Source organism: Vicia villosa, unplaced genomic scaffold (genome assembly GCF_029867415.1).
Source record: "Vicia villosa cultivar HV-30 ecotype Madison, WI unplaced genomic scaffold, Vvil1.0 ctg.000418F_1_1, whole genome shotgun sequence".
Lineage (NCBI taxonomy): Eukaryota > Viridiplantae > Streptophyta > Magnoliopsida > Fabales > Fabaceae > Vicia > Vicia villosa.
The window spans coordinates 122,498-132,750 of NW_026705196.1; the positions used below are offsets into that span (position 1 = coordinate 122,498).

Here is a 10,253-nt window from a genome sequence, read left to right on the forward strand (position 1 = left end):
CGGAATATATCCTCCAGTGACAAGATCTAGAACATCTTGAGCACCAAATAATACACGCATTTGAATCATCCATCTATTCCAGTTTTTACCATCAAGAACTGGAAGTTTGGTATTCAAGTTGCTTCCACTCATCTTTAAACTTGTGCAAACAAAAACAGATTTCACTCACACTCACACAGTGTTTCCCAACCCACAAACAATCAAGAAAAATGTGATTCAACACAACTTTGTTTCCCAGAAACAAAATCAATCACACAGTCACACAAACTCACGTTCACTCGTGTTTCCCTGTGTTTGGAACCGGAGCTCTAGATACCAATTGTTGGTGCACAATGAATAAAGATGGTGACAAAGAGAATAATAGAATAACGGCGCAAAAGAGATGAGAGAATAAATGTTGTATTCTACTTGCGTTATCTTAAATGACAGCTACTACAAGGCTATTTATAAGAAAAGAAAATCTTGCCACATAAGCCCTAAAACACTTAGACTTAGTGAACAAGTCTAAGGTACAAACAGTACTACAAAATACTAAAGTACCCTTACTAAGCTAATGGGACCCAGACAGCATCTTCTGGTCAATACTATCTTCTGAGTAACCATCAGAAGATCAGTCCATCTTCTGAATATTGAATTACTCTTCAATAGTCCTTATGCCTTCAGATAAAATCAAATAAACAATGAATAAGCACCCCCAAGCATACATTCATAAACTATTCTGCAAAAATTATTGAAATAATCTGAAAACTTTATAATACTAGAAGTTATTTTTGCAAGTATATCAAAACACTAGCATAAATACTTATATCATTACATAAAACAAAAATTAAAACAATCTGAAAATGAATAATCTAAATATAACATCTTATGACATGTGTAACATAAGCTTAGGCTCTGGTACATGCAGGTTATTGCTGTTTGTTGCCTGTTCATCTAGACTTAACAGAAACTTCTCCTTTTCATAAATTGTATTTCTTGTGTCTCCAACAATTGTTTCCTCAGCAAAATAATGACCATGGCAGACAGGCGCAACATGTGTGCTTGACGCTGAGTGCTACGTATACAAAATTATGGATACAAACATGTTCTGGCAAATAAAAGTGATTCCGCCGTGTCAAAAAAAGAAGAACCACTTCCGTTGTCGATGATTCTGCGAGAGTAACATGTATGTTATGGAAGTCACATCATCACTATATAATATATACATTGAGTCAGAGAGAGTGAGAGAGACCTTTTCTTGCTTTTTTGGTTTTAATAAAATAGGCTCAGAAAGAACTTCATTGTCTATGTTCTGAATGTATGGCTGCACCTTTTCTTCCAACAGCTCATTCACCTGAAGGTCAAATCAAAGATCAGTCAGCACTCGGCACAAAAAGATACAAAACTCGCATGGAAGAAAAAGCACGAGGTATGCTAAATACTTTAGCACGAGCAAACAAACAAGAGATGAAACGAGAAAACAAATCACGAACCTTTTCTTGACGCCATTTAGTTTCCCACTGTACATTCAATATGTTTTCAGAGATTTCTCTTTGAGCTTTGAGAAGAACAGTCATTTCCTGGAATTTTTCTGGATCTTTGAGCTCCTCCTCGCCCCAAGATGATGAGCTTAATGGAAGGTCAAGCTCCTGTTAATTCTCGTTGGTTAGTTACATCTTTGTTTCAGAGAAGTGACTACAACTTACATTACTTTTAAAAAACAAATTCAATGGATATACATGTACTGGCATAAATAAAACGTAAGATAGTGAATACATACACCCCAATTCGATGGTCTTGGTGGAGGATCAAGCTTCATAACCTCTTCCTCCAGCGCCTTCTTAGCCTTATAGTATGGGACATTTTTAACTATGACAGGATCCTCCCTTGCTCGGTCAGGATCTATAGATATCAAGGCCTGTGATAAGATTATAAAATATAAATTAAAAGAAAAGCAAAATTGAGCAAGAGGGAAGACAAAATTTGAGAGGCTATAATTTCAAATATATGAATAACACAATATATCAAGCAACCTAGTTAAAAAATCACCTTGATTATCACAAATTGTAAAAGATAATCCATTTTTCATTTATCAACCAGATGAATATCAAATGTTGCATAGCTACATTTACGCTGCTTGCGTCCAAGGCCAAGAGCATGGCCAGCCCCGACTACAAGCAACGATATTTAGCGCGCAGTATAAGAAACTTACGTCCTGCAGAAACTCCCATCCGGGTTTCCTCTGGGCCACCTCATCTCGTAGTAGATCATACCGCCTGGATTCCTGAACTCGTTCATAAAAGAAAGACAAAATAGTCAATTTATGAAGGTAAAACAAAAACAGCTTCGAATTGATGATTTGATCGAATGCTATAAATGTAATTGAACGAAAGCATAAAGTGATAAAACCCTAGAAGCTAATAGGCCAGCACCATCAATCTTTGTTTTTGTTTTAAAGAGCCTAGCGGCGAACTCACGCAGACTAAGTGTGAAGATGTAAGGAATTATGGGTTTGAACCCGCATCTAATTTTGTTCTTTGGTGTTTCTCTATTTCAGAACATATTTTCAAGTCAACTTCCCTCCAAATAATCATGTACTAGCATTGATAGGTCAAAAAGGATTAATTTGAACAAGCAAAGAGGACTTTTGAATGGAAAAATACAAAAATATCGAAACCAATAACATGAAAAATTAATACAATAAAATAGTTGAGCGGGAACTGAAAATAGGAAGGACTGTGAACCAACAACCTGATACTCTGACCCTATTGCCTGCTTTGCGTTATCGCCATAGGTAAATCCATACATAATCTGTGGAAAAGTAATCAACCAAAATGCAGCAATACCGGGATCTTTCATGCTGTGCCTTATGTGCTGAAAATATTAACAACATAAGAAAGTATTAAGAATACAGTGTCAAATAAGAGTGAGAATCTCAAGTGAAATTTATTCTAATTTCTGTCCCCCCATGATACTAGTTTGCTTAACTGGTGCTACCTTTGTCCCTAAATATATGACTCTCGTGTTTTTACCTTGTCCCTTTAAAAGATCCTTCCAAATTTTAAATAACGACTTATTACCTCATATGGATACTCCATCTTTTCCAAAACATTTAAAGCTTGCCATGGGGGCTCCATAATCTGAACAAAGAAAGGACACATAACAATGGTAAGAATGGATGATATTTACGGTTCAAATATGAATTGGTAAAAATAAACAATTTAGGAAGAAAAAATAAAGGTATCAAGGAATTAAAGAAACAACTCACACCATCTGCTGAAATCCTAAGCGGCAATTTGTTTTTGCATTCAGGACAGCCCATTACACCCTGTGCATTATCAATAAATTCTTAAAACCAAAAAACACAACAGCATTGGCATGCAAAACTATTGGACCAAGCATGTTGACAGTTATTATCTATTCCGGATTCTATCCATGAAAACAACCATGTATGGTGGAATGTTTTACGCTCGGCGATGGAATTTAGTTCATACCGTTGCATCGCAGATTGGACAGTCTTTTGATGGTAATGGTATCTGAGGATCCAATGAGGCTGGTATATGCACTAACTCAGCCCGGTTGTTGAAAATGGCATCTGCAACAGACTCAGCAGTCGCTCTCTCTCCGCTAAAAGTGAAAGAATTGAAGAAGATATATAAGATATAGATTAGCCGGAAGAGAGAATCCAGTGAAATTATAATAAAAAATATGCCATTAGGAATCAATGTCTGTAAACTCTAACTTTATCCACATGGAATGCAACTCACCTCTTCAAGGTGCAATTCTTCACTTGATAGTGCACCCTTCCACTTCCACGACACATGGTACACCGCAAGGCCTGCCATCCATTACACGTCCCACAGTTCCTGAACTCAATAACACATTTAGTTAGATTTCAATAACTCCAAAGCTAACCAACAACAACACTACGCCAATCAAAGATTAGATGCATCATACATTACCTTGGACATATCACCTTCTTTCCCAAATTTAACGCAATGTCATAAGTCCCCAATGTAGCAACAGCCTACAAACAAACCATGTAGCACTACTCATCAACAACTAAAGATAAAGATAAAAACAAAAACAAAAACAAAAAAAAAAAACATAATTTCCACTAAAACCCAGAAAAAGGGCCTCAACAAAAAAGTAGAATTTACCGAAAAAAAGACAAATTTGTTGAAGATAAATAATTATGAGAATGACCCAGATAAGAGAATTGCAAAAAAGTTGAAATTTGAGAAGAAAAGGCAAAAGGGTATAAGAAACTAACGAAGACAGAAGCGGCGGATAGTTTAGAAACAAGTTCTGGGACACCGAAGCCACGAGGTGCAGAACCAGCAATGTCGAATGCGAGAGTTAACGGAGTGAAGAGAATCTTAAAGGGGAAACCGAAAATGTCACTAACGGTTTCGCCATAAGCGTTGTTGAACTGGTTGTAGCGATCTCCGAAGTAGTTTTTGACGAATTGGCGGAAACCAACACGGGGTTTGGGCATGGCGTGGCGCCAAGAGAGGGAGAGGGAGAGTGAAGGAGAGGAAGTGGATAGAGTTGTTGGTTGTTGAAGAAGAGGGAAGGGAGGGTGATAAATTTCAATATTTTATTTCATCGAAGTATATTTTCAAATTTACTCAAAAAAGGGTTAATGGTTGAAAATTATATTATTATCTTGAGTTAAAAATACACAAAAATTATATTATTTACTTGAGTTAAAAATACACAAAGTTTCTCAACCAAACTAATGAATCTCTTACATACCACTAGAATATTAATTTTTGTCCCTAATTTTTATAGATGGATTTCCAGAAGCACTCCGTATTTTAAAAAAAAAATTGATTCTTTTCGTAGATGCATCTACGGAAGCGGAAGCGTATAAAACATAGTGAATCTTGGGATTTTCCCAATTAATTGGGAAAATCCCAAGTTACGTAGATGAACATTTTATTTTCAAACCCTATCAAATCTTTTCGTAGATGTATTTACGAAACATTCTGATTTTTCTAATTAATTGGGAAAATCTCACGTTTCACTATGTTTTAAGGAGTTTCGTAGATGCATTTACGAAAAAAACCAATTTTTTTTTAAAAAAATTGTTTCAGGATATGCATCTACAGAAACACGAGGATAATTTTGTTAATTCGGTGGTGCGCCAAATACCTAGCGGGGTGGGGTGAGAAATTTTCAAAATATATGCTCAATTAATTGGGAAAATCCCAAGTTACGTAGATGCATCTACGGTACACTCTATTTTCAAACCCTATCAAATCTTTCTGTAGATGTATCTACGGAACATTCTGATTTTCACAATTAATTGGGACAATCTCACGTTGGGTTCTGTAGATGCATCTATGGAAAAAAAAACAATTTTTTTAAAAAAAAGTTACTTCCGGAGATACATCTACGGAAACACGAGGATAATTTTATCAATTCGGTGGTGCGCCAAATACCTATGGATGGAGTGAGAAATTTTCAAAATATATGCCTAAATTTTCAGTAAAAAGATATAGGCTTAAATAAATTAAAAGTTTAGGCAATTGCAAATAGACGTTAATCACTTTATTTCTATTTTAGTTTTTAAAAAAATATATATATTTTAAGTAAATTTATAATATTGAAAAACTGTAATTAATAAGTCCTTCATTCATATGTTTGTTGTTGTTTGAAAAATATGGTTATTTTTAAATGATATGGCATCCATGGCTTTGATGTTTTTTTAATGTTAATTATGGGTTAAATCGTCGCAACTTCAGTCGCTAAGAAGTAAACTGTCGTTAATTCAGTCGCTAAGTAAGAACGGAAATAGGTAAGATTGATCTACATGGCCCATAGCTTAGCCTGTTTAAGGTCAGGCTATGCTAGACCTATTTAATAAAAAGGTCACAATTATGCTTTTTAAAAGTCTATTTAATTTAATATGTCAGACTTAGGCTATTTAAAAAGCATATGAAACTTTATAGATCGGCCTATATTTTCATATATATTAAAAATTAGTATAAATAGGCGTGCATGTGTGTGTGTATATAGCTTATGTTTGGTAAAATTAGCGGTTAGGTGATAAGCTAACGTATAGTTTATAGCTTATGACTGATGGCGGATAATTTATAGCTTATAATTGATGGCTGATGACTGATAGCTGATAAGCTAATTAAAGTGTTTGATAAAATTAGCGGTTTAACTAGCTGATAAATGTAAAATGACATAAAAAGACATTTCTTATTTAATAATTAAATGCACATTTAAAATAATTAAAATTTATAAGGGTATTAATGAAAGATAATATGATAAGCTATAAGCTAAAACGCTATTTAAAATAGCATCTGAAAAATAAACTATAAGCTAGTAAAATAAGCTATAAGCTCGAGATAAAAAAACTGTTACCAAACAAGTCTTTTAGTATCATACGAGCTTATATATATATATATATATATATATATATATATATATATATATATATATATATATATATATATATATATATATATATATATATATATATATATATATATATATATATATATATATATATATATATATATATATATATATATATATATATATATATATATATATATATGAGGAGGGATCAAATTACATCCAAAGAGTTAGACCACGAGTTACACTCGCTCATAACTTCATTTCGAATAAATATTTTTTAAAATCAACCGTTGAATTGAAACATACTATCATATAGATCATACCTATAAAATTTGAGATTAATCTATAACGATCTCCTATGTCAATGAATTACATCAAAATTAACGTTATATGAAAGTTCAATTTGACGTTAGTCTTTGGATATCTTGATGGTATGATCAATATGATATTATGTTTCAACCCAACGGTTGATTTTAAAAAATATTTATTCGAAATGAAGATATGAACGGGTGTAATTTGATATCTCCTCTATATTCTCTCTCTCTCTCTCTCTCTCTCTTTATATATATATATATATATATATATATATATATACATATAAGGCTCTGATTGGCAAGTCTTATTTCAAGACAAATGTTGTGACATCTGCTCCTCATACATAATAATAGCACCTACCTGTAACTTATGCAGAAAAATAAATCACAAAATGTCAACCAACACAAATCACACGTTAAGACCAATGTCTCAGCATAAACCATAATGTCAGGACAAATGTCTTGACATCATATGTGAACACATATTTACCACACAAAAAAGTATGCAAAATTCAATTGCAGAATGGTAAATAACACAGTCGGTTGTTAATCCAGTTCAGTGCAACAACACCTAATTTGGGAGCTATCAAGTCAGGAAGGAAATTCACTATCAATAGTATCAATTCAAAGCTAAACAATCCCAGTTTACAACTTCTCAGTTAATCACTATCCAATGCAACTTCTACCTAGAAATCAACATCTCACTCCCAATCATCTCAGTGATAAACAAACAGTCTCAATCTCAGTTACTGTTTCAAAACAAGTCACAATCCTAGTCACAAAATTAATCATTAACTAGTGATAAAAGAATATTACACTTCGAAAAAAATACTTAGTTTTGCTTCAAAGCTTCAACTAAGAATAATACCTGATCTTGCTTAAAAGTTTCAACCAAGAACAATACTTAACTCTATGCTTAAAAACTTAAAGAGTGAGAACAATAACTTGATAAGCAGTCAAGTAACAATCAGTCTACCACACTGTATCAAAAGATATGTGGGTGACTTAAAATGTAACACCCCATAAATTTCTTTATTTAATTTAATTAATTTTTTTCATTAAATATTAGAATTAATTGAATTATTTGAGAAATGGATTAATGAGGCTAATGGGCCAGTGTCGCGAGTAGCAATTGGGGGGTGTGTCAGTTGCAAAGCCTTTTTACTAAACTAAGGTTATATTTTTCATAAAATAGAAAAGAGGAAGATTTTGTGAAAAGAGAACCAAAAAGGAGAAGAGAAGGCTGAACGTGAAATTGGGAGAAGAGCAAGTGCGAAGAGCAAGAGTACCCAAGAATTCGACAAAGAAAAATCACATAATCAAATCAAATCTTTCAAGATTTAAAACAGCTTGACTTGATGTTCTGGTTCAGCATGTCACAACATCTATCAGAACATATGTCTTCTATGCAACCTTCACATATTGTTGTATCAGTTTTGATCAAGATTTTATGACATCTTGCTCAGCATTTGTCATGAACCATGTTTTAGCAAAATTGTTGTCATTCCTAAAATCATGGTACTAACAATCTCCCTCTATGGATAATTTTGGCTAAAACAACCAAATCACAATTAACTATGGAGATAGGAATAAAACCACAAAAAATAACAAAAGCTTCATGAAAACATGTAAATTTTGTAAATTCTATAATCATATAATTACATCATCATTTTCAATACATTAACACAACTAAATAGCTTGTACAATCAGATAATTTCTTTAACACAACTTAATAGCTTGTACAATCAGACAGAAACATATATCAGAGATTACATGTTGTTTCAGATCTATCCAAGAATACTCCCCTCGTCTCACAACACCAATTCTTGTCACTGGAAAGCAATTCTCTCCATAAAATGGAAGAACAAACTTTTCACGAAGCACAAGAAAACCAACCTGAACTCAGACTTGATCTATCCAAATTCAACACATTATAAGATCATGTAGCGGAAGCAGCAAACATAACTCAGAGCATAGTAACCAAGGTTCTCCTAAACCTCGACATTCAGGATGTTAGAACATCTGGTAGAACATCTTGCACCCACCAGCAGAAGCAAAGTAGCAGTTGCACCAACAACAACAACAACAACAACAATCAGCACTAACTCCCCCTAAATAGTTGCATACAGCAAGCAACTAAACTAGACTCTTATAATTAACTAATTAACATGTGAAGACATATGACATGCAACACTCTTTACTCCTTAAAAAAATACAAACAATACTAATCCTAATGATAACAAATAACACATTATACTCCCCCTTTTTAGCCAAAAATTGACAAAAATAGAGTGAGTGTACAAAGACGCTAGAAAAAAACAGACAAGAAACAACTTTTATTTTGTATTTTTTTTATTTTGAGAGAAAACAAAAAAAAACAATCCTTCCACCTTACTCCTTGAGGTTTATCCAATCTTCATCAACATCTGAGTCAGAGTCCTGAACATGATTTTCTCTCGAAGGACTTCACCTTTGACACAAATTTCTTCCTTGTTATTAATGTTCCAAAAGATGTTCCAACATTGGACTTTGTCTTCACTACTATAACTACTCTTAAACTAATGGTTCGAGTCTGAGGTGGTCTGGATAAAAAAAATTAAAGTGCACAATTAGAATTCAAAATTTTGGACTTGACATTACTAAATTAATTAATCAAAATAAAGAAACATATTACGTTTTACGATTTTACTAAAACCTAAACCTAGAAAAAATAGTATTTCATAATTATACTAAACCATAAACCTAGTAAAAACAACATTTCACATACCTCACACAAAATTTCACATCTTCTTTGCTTTTCCATGATTGGGGAATGTTATTCATATTACTATCATTGGCCTTCGTGTTTCCTTCAATGGTGGACTTCGTAAACTATGGACGCGAGAAATAGTGTAAGGAGGGAGACAAGGTGGTAGATGGTGGATTTTGTAAATTATGGTTGAACTTTGTTGTTTGGGTGGTGAACAACGGAGAAATAAGGGAGGCGCGATGATTAGAAGTTGAGATTAAGGTTCATGGAAATGGGGGGAAACAAAAGTGATAGTGTAAGATTTTTTTTTTTAAATTAATAAAATTGTTTTTAATATGAAAGGTCAATTAAAAATTTATTTCAAAAATAAATTAAAATTTAATATTTTCCATGTTTTCATCTAATGACGTGATGCCACATACTCTAAACCACAAATACGAAGAGAGACAAAAAAAAAACTACTAAAAATTTATTAGGGAATTAAAAGACTGAGATTTTTTAAGGAGGGATCTAAACTAAAAAAAACAAATTAAATGGATTAAAATTGAATTTAAGAAACAAAATTACAAACTAATAAATAAATTATAAATTTTTGATGAAAATACCGTTATCAAACAACTTTTTTTATATAAACTTAAAAATTATAAACTATAAACTCAAAAATATGATCTCGCAAACAATGTCAAAATCTAAAAAACTATAGGGTAGATTGACAAAAATCTAGTTATAAAAATAGACTAAAAATAAAATTTTATTCAAAATAGAAAAAAATAAATACATTTACAATTTTTTTTGTGGTTAAAAAAAGATACTTTATTTATGTCAGCAAAATTACG

At 32.6% G+C, this 10,253-nt stretch overlaps 1 protein-coding gene across 1 annotated transcript; it reads right to left on the bottom strand.

The window, feature by feature from the left end:
• Window positions 1-727: 727 nt before the first annotated feature.
• Window positions 728-4,571, bottom strand: LOC131627989 (uncharacterized). Its single transcript, XM_058898850.1, has 12 exons — window positions 4,253-4,571; window positions 3,942-4,006; window positions 3,747-3,845; window positions 3,474-3,606; window positions 3,248-3,307; window positions 3,060-3,119; window positions 2,731-2,853; window positions 2,192-2,263; window positions 1,760-1,897; window positions 1,473-1,628; window positions 1,232-1,333; window positions 728-1,150 (listed from the first exon to the last, which is right to left on the bottom strand). The coding sequence occupies exons 1-12, from the start codon at window positions 4,475-4,477 to the stop codon at window positions 1,115-1,117; spliced, it is 1,269 nt and encodes a 422-aa protein (XP_058754833.1). The 5' UTR covers window positions 4,478-4,571; the 3' UTR covers window positions 728-1,114.
• Window positions 4,572-10,253: the final 5,682 nt, after the last annotated feature.